The 16,248-nt window shown below is 61.9% G+C and overlaps 2 protein-coding genes across 9 annotated transcripts in view; one reads left to right on the forward strand and one right to left on the reverse strand.

Annotated features, from left to right (window-relative positions):
* The window catches only part of ILVBL (ilvB acetolactate synthase like), a 36,832-nt gene extending 28,678 nt beyond the window's left edge, over positions 1–8,154 (reverse strand). The window contains exons 1-4 of one of the 8 annotated variants that reach the window (XM_082299387.1): positions 4,357–5,274; positions 3,161–4,149; positions 2,661–2,774; positions 1,982–2,183 (exon numbers count right to left, since the gene is read on the reverse strand). In XM_082299387.1, coding sequence (XP_082155513.1) covers positions 1,982–2,183; positions 2,661–2,774; positions 3,161–4,149; positions 4,357–4,375 — 1,324 coding nt within the window. In that variant the 5' untranslated portion in view covers positions 4,376–5,274. The other 7 variants (XM_082299386.1, XR_014227165.1, XM_082299390.1 and 4 more) reach the window with 7 other exon arrangements.
* Positions 8,155–8,753: 599 nt separating this feature from the next.
* On the forward strand, positions 8,754–12,325 carry LOC309583587 (uncharacterized protein; the record flags this gene model as incomplete). Its single annotated transcript, XM_082299330.1, has 3 exons — positions 8,754–9,486; positions 10,615–10,648; positions 11,898–12,325. The coding sequence occupies exons 1-3, from the start codon at positions 8,767–8,769 to the stop codon at positions 12,323–12,325; spliced, it is 1,182 nt and encodes a 393-aa protein (XP_082155456.1). The 5' UTR covers positions 8,754–8,766.
* Between the last annotated feature and the right edge of the window lie 3,923 nt (positions 12,326–16,248).

Consider the following 16,248-nt stretch of genomic DNA (forward strand, 5'->3'; position numbering starts at 1 on the left):
AAGTGGTACCAAGGTGGCTCTAAGGTGGCACCAAAGTCACACCAAAGTGGCTTCAAGATGCTGCCAAAATGGCTCCAAAGTAGCGCCAAGATGGCCCCAAGGTGGCTCCAAGATGGCCCCAAGGCGGCTTCAAGATGGCTCCAAGGTGGCTCCAAGATGACACCAAAGTGGCCCCAAGGTGGCACCAAGGTGGCACCAAGCTGGCTCCAAGATGATGCCGAAGTCACACCAAAGTGGCACCAAGATGGCGCCAAAATGGCCCCAAAGTGGCACCAAGATGACACCAAAGTGGCACCAAGATGGCTTCAAAATGGCCCCGAGATGACACCAAATTGGCACCAAGGTGGCTCCAAGATGGCACCAAAATGGCCCCAAATTGACACCAAGATGGCTCCAAGGTGGCATCAAAATGGCTCCAAGATGACACCAAAGTGGCTCCAAGGTGGCACTGAAGTGGCACCAAAGTGGCTCCAAGGTGGCTCCAAGATGGCTCCACGGTGGCACCAAGGTGGCGCCAAGGTGGCTCCATGATGGCTCCAAGATGGCACCAAGGTGGCACCAAGGATGGATGAGATCCAAGAGGGGACAAACGAGGACAAAATCCCACTCTGGACACCCCAAAACCCTCTGGAGATGTTGGCCATGGGGTCACCTCCCCGTGCCACCGCCACTCCTTGGGGACAAATGGGGACAAACGAGGACAAATCCCACCCTGGACACCTCAAACTCCTTGAACCTTCTCAGGTCACCCAGGAGCCACCATGGTGGGACACGGAGGGACACCCCAAAACCCTTGGAGATATCGGCCATGGGGTCACCTCCCTGTGCCATCCCCACCCCTTTGGGACAAACGGGGACAAATCCCACCCTGGACACCCCAAACTCCTTGAACCTTCTCAGGTCACCCAGGAGCCACCATGGTGGGACAAGGAGGGACACCCCAAAACCCTCTGGAGATGTCGGCCATGGGGTCACCTCCCTATGCCACCCCCACCCCTTTGGGACAAATGGAGACAAATTGGGGCAATCCCACCCTGGACACCTCAAACTCCTTGAAACCCTCTCAGGTCACCCAAGACCCACTGAGATGGGACAACCCCAAAACCCTTGGAGATATCGGCCATGGGGTCACCTCCTTGTCCGGTCCTCACCCTTCTAGGAGGGGAAAAATGGGGACAAACTCCACCCTGGAAGGACCTCGAACACTCCAAAGTCTCAGGTCACCCAAGACCCACCAAGATGGGACAACCCAAAACCCTCAGGAGATGTTGGCCATGGGGTCACCTCCCCGTGCCACCCCCACCCCTTTGGGACAAATGGGGACAAATCCCACCCTGGACACCCCAAACTCCTTGAACCTTCTCAGGTCACCCAGGAGCCACCATGGTGGGACACGGAGGGACACCCCAAAACCCTTGGAGATATCGGCCATGGGGTCACCTCCCCGTGCCACCCCCACCCCTTTGGGACAAATGGGGACAAATCCCACCCTGGACACCTCAAACTCCTTGAACCTTCTCAGGTCACCCAGGAGCCACCATGGTGGGACAAGGAAGGAGACCCCAAAACCCTCTGGAGATGTCGGCCATGGGGTCACCTCCCTATGCCACCCCCACCCCTTTGGGACAAATGGAGACAAATTGGGGCAATCCCACCCTGGACACCTCAAACTCCTTGAAACCCTCTCAGGTCACCCAAGACCCACCAAGATGGGACAACCCAAAACCCTCTGGAGATATCGGCCATGGGGTCACCTCCTTGTCCGGTCCCCACCCTTCTGGGAGGGGAAAAATAGGGACAAACTCCACCCTGGAAGGACCTCGAACACTCCAAAGTCTCAGGTCACCCAAGACCCACCAAGATGGGACAACCCAAAACCCTCTGGAGATGTTGGCCATGGGGTCACCTCCCTGTGCCACCCCCACCCCTTTGGGTGGACAAACGAGGACACCCCCTCCACCGAAATGTCCCCGGTGCTGACCCGAGAGCCGCGAGACGGCGTCGGCGGCGAAGACGGCGGTGGCCTCGTGCCGCGTGTCCACCACGCGGATGCCGAGCTTCTCGCAGGCCACCAGCACGGGCGAGATGTGGCCCCCGGGCAACGTGAACAGGAACCGCACCCCGTGGGCACGGAGCACCTCGGCCACCAGCTCCCCGCCATGCCGGGGACTCGCCGTGTCCACCTGGGGGGACAGCGAGGTCACCGTGGGGTCACCACAGGGTCACCATGGGGGCAGCAGGGCCCCCAGTGCCCCCAGTATCCCCAGTGTCGGCGGTGACACCGGTGACACCTGTCCCCAGGGTCCTCCATCCCACCCGTGCCACCTATGCCCATTTCCCCCTAGTCCCACCCATCCCACCTGTGGTCACCATGGGGTCACCACGGGGTCAGTGGCGGCACCAGTGGCACCTGTCCCCAATGTCCTTCCCAGTCCCCAATGTCCCCCATCCCCGGTGTCCCCCCAGTGTCCCCCCAGTGTCCCTCCAGTGTCCCCCCGATCCCAATGTCCCCCATCCCCAGTGTCCCCCCAGTGTCCCCCCAGTGTCCCCCCAGTGTCCCTCGACCCCAGTGTCCCCCCAGTGTCCCCCGACCCCAATGTCCCCCAGCCCCAGTGTCCCCATCATGCCCGCAATCCCCAATGTCCCCAATGTCCCCAGACCTTGTGGCACAGGCGGTAGAGGAGCCCGAGGCGCTGGGCCACCACCAGCAGGGCCAGGGCCACCAGCCCGGCACAGGCACAGCCCAGTCCGGCCACCAGATCCATGGGAGGGGACTGCAAAACAATGGGGCCACCGTGGGAACCCCTGGGGACACCAGGAAGCCACCGGGGACATCATGGGAACCCACTGGGGACATTGTGGGAACCCATGGGGGACACCAGGAACCCAACGGGGACACTGTGGGAACCCCTGGGGACACCGGGAACCCACTGGGGACATCGTGGGAACCCCTGGGGATACTGGGAATCCAACGGGGACACCGTGGGAACCCACTGAGGACATTGTGGGAACCCATGGGGACACCGGGAACCCACCGGGGACATCATGGGAACCCACTGGGGACACCGTGGGAACCCCTGGAGGACACCAGGAATCCACCGGGGACACCGGGAATCCACCAAGGACATCGTGGGAACCCCTGGGGACACCGGGAACCCACCAGGGACACTGGGAAGCCACTGGGGACACCGTGGGAACCCCTGGAGGACACTGTGGGAACACCTATGGACACCAGGAACCCACCGGGGACATCGTGGGAACCCCTGGGGACACCGGGAACCCACCGGGGACACCGGGAACCCACCAGGGACACCAGGAACCAACTGGGGACATCGTGGGAACCCCTGGGGACACCGGGAACCCAATGGGGACACCGTGGGAACCCCTGGGGACACCAGGAACCCACCGGGGACATCATGGGAACCCCTGGAGGACACCGGGAACCCACCGGGGACACCGGGAACCAACTGGGGACATCGTGGGAACCCCTGGGGACACCGGGAACCCAATGGGGACACCGTGGGAACCCCTGGAGGACACCAGGAACCAACTGGGGACATCGTGGGAACCCCTGGGGACACTGGGAACCCAATGGGGACACCGTGGGAACCCCTGGAGGACACCAGGAACCCACTGGGGACACTGGGAAGCCACTGGGGACATCGTGGGAACCCCTGGGGACACCGTGGGAACCGAGTGGGGACATCGTGGGAACCCCTGGGGACACCGTGGGAACCGAGTGGGGACATCGTGGGAACCCCTGGGGACACCAGGAACCCACCAGGGACACCAGGAATCCACTGGGGACATCATGGGAACCCACTGGGGACACCGTGGGAACCCCTATGGACACTGGGAATCCAACGGGGACATTGTGGGAACCCCTGGGGACACCGGGAATTGCCCAGGGCCACTGTGGGAACTGACTGGGAACACTGGGAACCCATTGGGGACACCGTGGGAACCCCTGGGGACACCGGGAGTGGCAGGGAATGACATGGACATTGGGGACATTGGGGACACTGGGGACAGGGGGGACACTGGGGACACTGGGGACACTGGGGACAGTGGGGACACTGGGGACACTGGGGACACTGGGGACAGGGAGGACATTGGGGACACTGGGGATACTGGGGACACTGGGGGACACTGGGGGCACTGGGGACACTGGGGACAGTGGGGACACTGGGGATACTGGGGACACTGGGGGACACTGGTGGACTCTGGGGACAGGGAGGACATTGGGGACACTGGGGACACTGGGCACATGGGACACTGGGGACACTGGGGATACTGGGGACACTGGGGGACACTGGGCACATGGGACACTGGGGACACTGGGGATACTGGGGACACTGGTGGACACTGGGCACATGGAATGCCACGGAACAGCCCCAGGGCGCGGTGACGCACGGAATTTGCATTAATTAAATGCGGATTGATTAAACCCAAATTGATCGAACACCGATCAATTAAAGCCAGGTCAACTGAAGCTGGATTGATTAAACCCCAACTAAATTAAAGCCTGATTAATTAAACCCCGATTAACTGAGCTGTGATTGGCCGAACCCAGATTAACGGAGCCCAGTGGATTGTGCCCAGATTAATTAAACCTGTATTAATTAAACTCAGATTAACTGAGCTGGGATTAATGGACCCCAGTGAACTGAACCTGATTTACCCAGATTAATTAAATTTGGATTAATTAAACCCGGATTAATTGAACTGGGATTAATGGACCCCAGTGAACTGAACCTGATTTACCCAGATTAATTAAATTTGGATTAATTAAACCCGGATTAATTGAACTGGGATTAATGGACCCCAGTGAACTGAACCTGATTTACCCAGATTAATTAAATTTGGATTAATTAAACCCAGATTAATTGAGGTGGGATTAATTGGGGTGGTCCCATGGGGATTAATTGAGCTGGGATTACTGGACCCCAGTGAACAGAATCTGATTTACCCAGATTAATTAAACTTGGATTAATTAAAACCGGATTAATAGAGATGGGATTAACTGAACCCAAATTAATTAAACCCAGTTCAATTAATCAGATTGGATTAATTAAACCCTGGATTAACTGAACCCAGTTTAACCAGTCCCAGTTAAACCAGTCCCAGTTCCTCCAGGTTCCCACACCCCTGCATGCCTCATTTGCATAACGACGAACCAAATTTGCATAATTACACAGTTCATTTGCATAACTACACATCTCATTTGCATAACCACCCAGTCCATTCGTGTAATCACCCCTAACGAAGTTTCGCCCCTCCCCCAAACATTCCTGGAATTCCTTCCCTCCCTGATCCCAAATTCCTCCTTTTTGCCCCAAAACCCAGCGGGGGAAAACACTGGGCCAAAAGGGCCCAAACTGGGGCAAAAATCCCCAATTTTGGGGCAGTTCTTGGGGTCTTTGTCCCCAAGGTCCCCAAGGGCACCTCTGTCCCCTGATTGTCCCCCCTGTCCCCAAGGCCACCCAGACGCTCAACTGTCCCTCATGTCCCCAAGGCCACCTCTGTCCCCACTGTCCCCAAGGTCACCAAGGTCACCTCAACCCCCAACTGTCCCTCATGTCCCCAAGGCCACCTCTGTCCCCTGATGGTCCCCCCTGTCCCCAAGGTCACCAAGATCACCTCAACCCCCAACTGTTCCCCCTGTCCCCAAGGCCACCCTGATTGTCACCCCTGTCACCAAGGCCACCCAACTGTCCCTCCACCCCTGTGGTCACCTCCATCCCCAAAGCCACCTCTGTCCTAATGGTCACTCCAGACCTCGATGATCCCCCCCTGGCCCCAAGGCCACCCAGACGCTCAACTGTCCCTCATGTCCCCAAGGCCACCTCTGTCCCCACTGTCCCCAAGGTCACCAAGGTCACCTCAACCCCCAACTGTCCCTCATGTCCCCAAGGCCACCTCTGTCCTCTGATTGTCCCCCCTGTCCCCAAGGCCACCCCAACCTCCGACTGTCCCCCTGTGCCCAAGGCCACCCCTGTCCCCAAGGCCACCCACACCCCTCATTGTCCCTTCTGCCCCCAGGGCCACTCCAGTCCCCACCTCCTCCCTCCGTCCCCAAGGCCACCCCTGCCCTGATGGTCACTCCAGACCCCGATTGTCCCCTCTGTCCTAATGGTCACCCCCAGGTGACCCCCTGAGTGTCCCCCCCCACGTGTCCCCGCCCCGATTCCCGGGACGCCCCCAGTGACCGGGGACAGCCCCCGGTTGTCCCCTCCGTGTCCCCCCTGTGTCCTCTGACCCCTCCCGTGTCCCCCCTGTGTCCTCTGACCCCTCCGTGTCCTCTGACCCCTCCCGTGTCCCCTCTCCCGTTCCCACCACCCCCCCCCCAATGCCCGGGGACTCCCCCCGCGTGTCCCCCGCGTGTCCCTCGTGTCCCCCCCGCTTCCCACGACCCTCCCCAGTGCCCTGGGACCCCCCCCCCGGTGTCCACCCCGGTGTCCCACCGGTGTCCACCCCGATGTCCACCCCGGCGTCCCCTCACCTGCGCTTCCTGCAAGAGCCGCGCCCGCCCTGGCCACGCCCACACCTGGCGGCCACGCCCACCCCCGGCGGCCCCGCCCACTCAGGCCCCGCCCACCCCACGCTCCCCTAAAGTCGCGTGTTGCCCCCCCTTGTACCTTGCACTGTTCTCGCTTCCGGGTCGGCGCGATGACGTCATCGACGCGCGCCGCAGCGCAGCGAGCGCTGATTGGTGGGTTGCGGGAGGGGGGCGGGGCCAGGAATGAGGGGGTGGGGGAGTGGGCGGGGCGATGGTGAAGGGGGCGTGGTCAGAGGGCGTGGCTTTGCAGGGGAGAGCCCCTCGGAGCGGGGTCCCCAATTTTTAGGGGGGGGGGGCCATGGAGGTCTCGTTGGGGGAGGGGTTTAAAATGGGGGGTCCCTCTGGGGGTCCCATTTGGGGGGCGGGGGTCGCGGGGGGGGGCATTTTTGGGGGGGGCGGGTCTCAGGGGGTCACCCATGAGGGCCTCATTATGGGGGGGGATTCACATGGGGGTCCCATTTTGGGGGGCTTCAAATGTGGGGGGGTGTCACCCATGGGAGTCCCGTTTTGGGGGGCGGGGTCTCATTTTGGGGGGGTTTCATTTGGGGGCTCCCATGGGGGTCCCATTTTCGGGGGTCCCATTTGGGGGCTCCCATGGGGGTCCCATTCGGGGTGGTCCCATGGGGGTCAAATTTGGGGGGCTTTTTGGGGGTCCCATTTTCGGGGGTTCCATGGGGGTCCCATTTTGGGGGTCACATTTGGGGGGCTCCCATGGGGGTCCCATTTTCGGGGGTCCCATTTGGGGGGTCCCATGGGGGTCACATTTGGGGGTTTTTTTGGGGGTCCCATTTGGGGGGGTCCCATGGGGGTCCCATTTTCGGGGATCCCATTTTGGGGGTCACATCTGGGGGCTCCCATGGGGGTCCCATTTTGGGGGGCTTTTTGGGAGTCCCATTTTCAGGGGTCCCATGGGGGTCCCATTTGGGGGCTCCCATGAGGATCCCATTTGGGGGGGGCCTATTGGGGGGCTTCACTTGGGTGGGGCTCATTTGGGGAGGGGTCCCATGGGGGTCCCGTTTTTTTGGGGAGGGCTTCACATATGGGGGACTCACTTGGGGGTCCCATTTTGGGCGGGGGGGGGGTTGTCTCCCATGGGGGTCTCATTTTGGGGGGGGCGGCTTCACATGGGAGGGGCTCATTTGGGGAGGGGTCTCATGAGGGAGGGGTCCCGTTTTCGGGGGGCTTCAAATGGGGGTCTCATTTTGGGGGGGTGTCCCATGGAGGTCCCATTTTTGGGACGGGGGGGTGTTTTTTCATACGGGGGGGTGTTTTGAGGGGGGTCTCTTTGGGGGGGGGTGTCACCTATGGGGGTTCCATTTTGGGGGGGGGGCGGGGGGTGGCTCAGCCCAAGGGGATCCCCAGATGTCCCCCCCCCCCCCCCCCCCATTGTCGCGTGTCCCCCAAACCCTTCCCGGTCCCGATCCCCGAGGCGGAGGAAGGGGGGGGGGGAGAAGGGACAGGGACAAGAAATTCCGTCCCCGCTCCGCGCAGGAAACTCCGGAGGCGAAATCCCCGCCAGGGGACACTTGGGGACACTTGGGGACACTTTCCCATCCCCCGTGACGTCACCGCAGGGAGGAGCCCTGGATGGTCCCCAAAACCTCCCCCTCCCCGGTGTCCCCCCAGGGCTCCCCCCGCCCACGGTGTCGCTGGTTCCTCGCTGGCCTGTCCCCACCCCCGGTGTCGCTCTGTCCCCACCCCCGGTGTCGCTCTGTCCCCGGCGCCTCCCCCCGCATGGATTTGTCCCCTCCCGGTGTCACCGTGGTCCCCTCCAGGTCCCCTTTGGGGTCACCCCGCTCCCCTCCCCGCCTCTGCCCCGCTGTCCCCAATCCCTCCCCGGTATCCCCAGCTCCTCCCCGGTCCGTCCCTTGTCCCTCCTCAGTGTCCCTGTCCCCTCCCCGATGTCCCCAACCCATCCCCGGTCCTTTCCCTGATGTCACCGTCCTTTCCCCGATGTCCCTTCCCCGATGTCCCCTCCCTGATGTCCCCGGTCCCCTCCCCGATGTTCCAGTCCCCGCCCCGATGTCACCGCCCCCTCCCCGATGTCCCCTCCCCGATGTCCCCTGTCCCCTCCCCGATGTTCCAGTCCCCTCCCTGATGTCACTGTCCCCTCCCCGATCCCTGTCCCGATGTCCCAGTCCCCTCCCCCGTCCTTCCCCGGTCCCCTTCCATGATGTCACCGTCCCCTCCCCGATGTCCCTTCCCTGATGTCCCCTTCCCCTGATGTCGCCGCCTCCTCCTCGATGTCCCCTCCCTGGTCCCTTTCCCGATGTCCCCGGTCCCCTCCCCGATGTTCCGGTCCCCTCCCTGATGTCCCCGGTCCCCCCCGCCCCCCGATGTCACCGTTCCTTCCCCGATGTTCCAGTCCCCCCCCCGATGTCACGGTCCCCTCCCCGATGTCCTTGCCCCGATGTCCCCTCCCCGATGTCCCCGGTCCCCTCCCCGATGTCACCGCCCCGATGTCCCTTCCCCGATGTCACCTCTGTCCCCTCCCCGATGTTCCAGTCCCCTCCCCGATGTCACCGCCCCCCTCCCCGCTGTCCCTTCCCCGATGTCACCGCCTCCTCCCCGCTGTCCCCTCCCTGATGTCACCCCTGATGTCACCCCTCCCCGCTCTCCCGCTCCGTGGCCCGTTAAAAGCGGCCGCGCCGCGCTCCGTCCCCGATGTCGCCGCGATGTCGCTGCTCGCTGACCCCGAGAATCCCCCGGCGCCCCCCTGCCCGTGCCGGTGCCTCTGCCCGAACCGGGACCAAACCCAGAACCGGCCCCAGGACCAGCACTGGGACCAGCACCGGGACCCGAACCGGACCCGGTCCCGGTGCCGCCGCCTGGCCCCGGCTCTCGCCGCCCTCGCCGCCCTCGCGCTCGGAGCCGCCGCCGCCGCCGCCGCCGTGCTGGGGACGCTCCGGGGGCAGCCCCCGGTGAAGGTGGGCACGGGGAGGGGGGTTCGGGCTCTGTCCGGCCGGGAGTCCATCCGTCCGTCTGTCCTGGGGGCCGGGGGGCCGGGTGTCCTGGGGTCTGGTTGTCCAGGTGTGCGGTTTTCCGATTGTCCGGGTGTTTGTCCTGGTGTCCGGTTATACTGGTGTCCAGTTATCCTGTTGTCCAGGTGTCTGTCTGTCCTGGTGTCCATCTGTCCGGCAGTCCAAATGTTCATCTGTCCACCTGCCCGAGTGTCCATCTGTCCAGATGTCCTGGTGTCTACCTGTCCAGTTGTCCAGGTATCTCTGTCCTGGTGTCCATCCATCCCTCTGTCCTGGTGTCCAGTTGTCCAGGTGACTGTCCAGGTGTCCATCCAGGTGTCTGTCTGCTCGCTGTCCATCTGTCCATGACTCTGGGGGTCCACCTGTCCAGGTGTCCATCTGTCCATCCATCCCTGTGTCCATCCATCCAGGTGTCCAGTTATCAGCCTGGTTGTCCAGTTGTCCAGGTGCCCATCGGGCAGCCCAGGTGTCCTGGCTGTCCAGTTGTCCATCTGTCTGTCCACCTGGGGGCGTGTCCAGGTGTCCATCCAGGTGTTCGCCCATCTGGATGTTGTGCTTACCCAGGGCTCTGTCCGTCTGTCCAGGTGTCCAGATGTCCATCCAGGTGTCCCTCTGTCCATTCAGGTGTCCATCTGTCCACCCGTGTGTCCATCCAGGTGTCTCTGTGTCCATTCGTGTGTCCATCTGTCCATCCGAGTGTCCATCCAGGTGTCTGTGTGTCCACTTGTGTGCCCGTTTGTCCATCCATCTGTCCACTCGTTTGTCCATCTGTCCATCCAGGTGTCCATGTGTCCATCCCGGTGTCCCCCCACTCCTGTCCCCGCCCCGATGACACGAATGCCACCACCCCGCCCCTCCCCCATCCCCGAATCCCCTTTTTTTCCCCCAAATCCCGGAATTTTCCCTTTTCCCCCCCCAAAAAAAAAATTCCCCCGAGCGGGAGCTCTGGGAAGTCCCCAAATCCCGGCGGGAGGCGCCACTTCCCCTTCCGGGGGGTTGGGAACATGGGGGACACCTTGGGGACATTGGGGACCCTCCCGCTGACGTTGTCCCTGCTGTCCCCTCCCCCTCCAGGCTGCCACCGCCGCCCACGTGCTGCTCAGCGCCGGTAAGTCCCGGATGTCCCCTGATGTCCCCTCCTGTCCCCTGATGTCCCCTGATGTCCATTCCTGTCCCCCGAGTCCCCTCCTGTCCCCTGATGTCCATCCCTGTCCCCTGATGTCCCCTGATGTCCCTTGGTGTCCATTCCTGTCCCCTGATGTCCCCTCCTGTCCCCTGATGTCCCTTGATGTCCATTCCTGTCCCCTGTGTCCCCTCCTGTCCCCTGATGTCCCTTGGTGTCCATTCCTGTCCCCTCCTGTCCCCACCCCCATGTCACCTCCCCCCCTCCCCCCAGTCATCTCGAAATTGTCACTCGGGTTCCTCGTCCCGCCGCCCTCGCAGAGGAAGTGTCACCTCCCTCTCCGATGTCGCCTCCCCGATGTCACCTCCCTTCCCTGCGGCATCCGGGGGTGGCACAGACGGCCCCGGCGTCACGGAGTGTCCCCGAGGTGTCAGTGTCCCCACAGTGTCATGGAGTGTGCCCAGGGTGTCATGGAGTGTCCATGTCCCTGTGGTCCCCTGGGTGTCACGGAGTGTCCCCGAGGTGTCAGTGTCCCCAGGATGTCACGGAGTGTCCCCAGGGTGTCATGGAGCATCCTGTGGCCCTGTGGTCCCCACAGTGTCATGGAGTGTCCCCAGGGTGTCAATGTCCCCAGGATGTCACGGAGTGTCCCCACAGTGTCATGGAGTGTCCCCAGGGTGTCAATGTCCCCAGGATGTCACGGAGTGTCCCCACAGTGTCACGGAGTGTCCCCACAGTGTCATGGAGCATCCTGTGTCCCTGTGGTCCCCAGGGTGTCATGCAGTGTCCCCAGGGTGTCAGTGTCCCCACAGTGTCATGGAGTGTCCCCAGGGTGTCATGGAGTGTCCATGTCCCTGTGGTCCCCTGGGTGTCACGGAGTGTCCCCAAGGTGTCACCGACTTTCCCCAGGGTGTCACAGACCCAGTGTCCTTTTGGGTCACCTCATGTCCCCTTGGTGTCACCCCTCTCCTCTGTCCCCTCACTCACCTGCTGTCCCCCCTGTCCCCAGGCTCCTTCGGTGTCCCCATGTCCCCCACTGTCCCCTCTGTCCCCAGACTCCCCCATCTCCTCTGTCACCTGCTGTCCCCCGTGTCCCCCACTGACCCAATGTCCCTCTGTCCCCAGGCTCCCTCGGTGTCCCCATGTCCCCCACTGACCCAATGTCCCTCTGTCCCCAGGCTCCCTCAGTGTCGCCCGTGTCCCCAAACTCACCTGGTGTCCCCTCTGTCCCCAGGCTCGCTGTCGCTGCCATCATCCCTGGGCTGGCGCTACGAGGACGGAGTCCAGGGCGTCTTCCTGAGCAGTGACATCCGGCCGGACACCGCAGGGACGCTGCAGGTGACGTCCGGTGGCCTCTACCTCCTCTATGGCCAGCTGGGCCTCACCTGCACAGTGGCCAACTGTCCTCAAGGCCGCGTCACCCTGCGGCTGCTCCACGCCACGTCCCGGAGGCCGCTGCTGGCCGTGCCGCTGACCCTGCCGGCCGCAGCTGGAGGCCACCAGGAGCGGTCAGCTCTGGCCCAGGCCGTGGGACAGCTGCGGCCGGGGGACGTCCTGAGCCTGGAGCTGGATGGGGACACGGGGGACACGGGCGGGTGGCAGCTGGCGCAGGACGAGCGCGAGGGCAACTTCGTGGGGCTGCTGCGCATCGCGGGTGGGTGACACCGGGTGGCACTGGGTGGCACTGGGTGGCTGGCCTCGTGTCCTGCTGGTCACCTGCCAGGGTGGGGCTTGGGGACGTCCGAGACCCTTGAGTGTGGAGGTTTGGGGACATCAAGGGACATCGGTGACCTCCCAACCCAGAGATCTGGGGACATCAGGTGACATTGGTGACGTCCATGGCTGGAAATTGGGCTCCTGAGGCCCCCACGCAGAGATCTGGGGACATCAAAGGACACTGGTGGTGTCCACAGCTGGAGATTTGGGTGACAAGACCCCCATGCCCACAGTTTGGGGACACCAAGGGACATCAAGTGACATCGGTGACCTCCAAACCCGGAGATCTGGGGACATCAAGGGACATCTGGGACCCCACTGTGCAGAGGCTTGGGGACATCAGAGGACATTGGGGACATCAGAGGACATTGGTGACATCCAAAGCCAGAGATTTGGGTGACAAGAGAGATTTGGGTGACAAGACCCCTGCGCCCAGAGGTTTGGGGACATCAAAGGACATCAAGTGACATCCATGGCTGGAGATTTGGGGACATCAAAGGACATCACTGACCCCCCTGCTCGGACACTTGGAGACACCGAAGGACCTTGGGGACCCCCCTGTGGGGACATGGGGGGGGGGGGGGTCCAGAGCCCCCCGTTTGGTGCTTGGGGACATTGGGGGACATTCGGGGACGCGGTGCTGGACACTTGGGGACATTTTGGAATCCAGTGCTGGACACTTGGGGACACTTGGGGACATCTGGGGACACTTGGGGACCCAGTGCTGGACACTTGGGGGCCTCTCAGACCTCCTTGGGGACATTGGGGACCCTTTGGGGAGGTCCCTGCTGTCCCTAACCCCTCCCCCATCCACTCCCCCCCAGCCGGCCTGGGGGGGCCCCTCCCCCCTAAATTATTGTCCTTAATTAATTATTTATTGATTAACAAATAAATTTATTTATGGATTACTTAGGGCCTGGATTGTCCCTAAAAAAGGGAGGGGGGACAACCCTGGGGTGGCACTGAGGGACATCTGAGGGTCCCCACCTCTGAATCCCCCCCTCCCCAAATTTGCCCCAAATCCCCCAAAATTTACCCCAACCTCCCCAAATTTACCCCAGAAACTCCAAATTTTCTGAATCTCCCCCCCAGATTTGTCCTGGAACCCCCAAAATTTTCCCCCAAGCCCTCCAAATTTACCCCAGAAACTCTGAATTTACTCCATTCCCCCCAAAATGCCTCAGAGACTCCAAAATTTGCCCCAGAGTCCCCCAAATTTCCTCAAATCCCAAAAAATTGCCCCGATCCCCCAAAATTTACCCCAGAGTCCCCCAAATTCCCCTAAATCCCCAAAATTTTGCACCAGCTCCCCCCTGAAACTGCCCCAGATCCCCTCAGTTTGCCTCAGATCCCCCCAAATTCTCCCAGAACCCCCAAATTTGCCCCAGATCCCCCCCAAATTTGTCCCCAGAACCTCCTGCCCCCCACATTTCTGTGCCCCACAAGTCTCTGTGGGGCTGCGGCGGCTCCGGGTGAAGGAAAAGGTTCCGGAAAGTTCCGGAAACCGTGGGGGGCCCACACGGGGGTGGGAACGGGGTGCAGGTGTGGGGTGAGGGGTGGGAAATGTGGGGTGAGGGGTTTGGGGGGCAGAATTTGGGGGGCAGAGTTTAGGGTGGGAAATGTGGGGTTCAGGGTTTGCGGGGCAGAATTTGGGGTGAGAAATGTGGGGTGCAGGGTTTGGGGTGCTGGGATTGGGGGGCAGAATTTGGGGGACAGGGTTTAGGGTGGGAAATGTGGGGTTCAGGGTGTGGATTTGGGGGTGCTGGGAGGAGCTGGGATTGGGGTGTGAAGTTCGGGGTGCGGAGTTTGGGGTGTTGGGATTGGGGCGCGACTTTGGGGTGCTGGAATTGGGGTGCGACTTCGGGGTGTTGGGCTTGGGGTGTAGATTTGGGGGTGCTGGGAGGAGCTGGGATTGGGGTGTGGAGTTTGGGGTGCAGAGTTTGGGGTGCTGGGATTGGGGCATGGATTGGGGGGTGCAGGGTTTGGGGTGTTGGGATTGAGGTGTGGATTTGGGGGTGCTGGGAGGAGCTGGGATTTGGGTGTGAAGTTTGGGGTGCTGGGATTGGGGTGCGAGTTTGGGGTGTTGGGCTTGGGGTGTGGATTGGGGGGTGCAGGGTTTGGGGTGTGGATTTGGGGCTGCAGAGTTTGGGGTGTTGGGATTGGGGCGTGGATTTGGGGGGTGCAGAGTTTGGGGTGCTGGGATTGCGGTGTGGAGTTCGGGGTGTGGAGTTTGGGGTGCTGGGATTGGGGTGCGACTTTGGGGTGTTGGGCTTGGGGTGTAGATTTGGGGGTGCTGGGAGGAGCTGGGATTGGGGTGTGGAGTTTGGGGTGCAGAGTTTGGGGTGCTGGGATTGGGGCGTGGATTGGGGGGTGCAGGGTTTGGGGCGTGGATTTGGGGCTGCAGAGTTTGGGGTGCAGGGTTTGGGGCGTGGATTTGGGGCTGCAGAGTTTGGGGTGCAGGGCTTGGGGCGTGGATTTGGGGCTGCAGAGTTTGGGGTGTTGGGATTGGGGTGTAGATTTGGGGGTGCTGGGAGGAGCTGGGATTGGGGTGTGAAGTTCTGGGTGTGGAGTTTGGGGTGTTGGGATTGGGGTGCAGAGTTTGGGGTGTTGGGATTGGGGTGCGAGTTTGGGGTGTTGGGCTTGGGGTGTGGATTTGGGGGTGCAGAGTTTGGGGTGTTGGGATTGGGGTGTGGATTTGGGGGGTGCAGAGTTTGGGGTGCTGGGATTGCGGTGTGGAGTTCGGGGTGTGGAGTTTGGGGTGCTGGGATTGGGGTGCGACTTTGGGGTGTTGGGATTGGGGCGTGGATTGGGGGGTGCCGAGTTTGGGGTGTTGGGATTGGGCTGTGGATTTGGGGGTGCTGGGAGGAGCTGGGATTGGGGTGTGAAGTTCGGGGTGTGGAGTTTGGGGTGTTGGGATTGGGGTGCGACTTTGGGGTGTTGGGCTTGGGGTATGGATTGGGGGTGCAGGGTTTGGGGTGTGGATTTGAGGCTGCAGAGTTTGGGGTGTTGGGCTTGGGGTGTAGATTTGGGGGTGCTGGGAGGAGCTGGGATTGGGGTGTGGAGTTCGGGGTGAAGCGTTCGGGGTGCAAACTCTGCACCCCAGGGCGAGCCCCGGGGGTTGTGCACCCAGGGCTGTTCTCTGAGGGTTGTGCACCGAGGGTTGTGCAGCACCGAGGACGTGCAGCTCTGGGGGTTGTGCGGGTTGTGCATCCCAGGCTGTGCACCCAGGGTTGTTCCGCACCAAGGGCTGTGCAACAGTCAGCATTTTGCACCCAGGGTTGTGCAGCACCAAGGGCTGTGCACCCAGGGCTGTTCTCTGAGGGTTGTGCACCGAGGGTTGTTCTGCACCAAGGGTTGTGCAGGTTGTGCATGCCAGGGTGTGCACGGAGGGTTGTTCTGCACCAAGGGCTGTGCAACAGTCAGGATTTTACACCCAGGGCTGTTCTCTGAGGGTTGTGCACCGAGGGTTGTGCAGCACCGAGGGTTGTGCAGGTTGTGCATCCCAGGGTGTGCACGGAGGGTTGTTCTGCACCAAGGGCTGTGCAACAGTCAGGATTTTACACCCAGGGTTGTTCTCTGAGGGTTGTGCACCGAGGGTTGTGCAGCACCGAGGGTTGTGCAGGTTGTGCATCCCAGGCTGTGCACCGAGGGTTGTTCCGCACCAAGGGCTGTGCAACAGTCAGCATTTTGCACCCAGGGTTGTGCAGCACCAAGGGCTGTGCACCCAGGGCTGGTCTCTGAGGGTTGTGCAGCACCGAGGGTTGTGCAGCACCGAGGGTTGTGCAGGTTGTGCATCCCAGGCTGTGCACCGAGGGTTGTGCAGCACCGAGAGCTGTGCAACAGTCAGGATTTTGCACCCAGGGTTGTTC

This window comes from Coloeus monedula, assembly GCF_965178545.1.
Source record: "Coloeus monedula genome assembly, chromosome: 31".
NCBI lineage: Eukaryota > Metazoa > Chordata > Aves > Passeriformes > Corvidae > Coloeus > Coloeus monedula.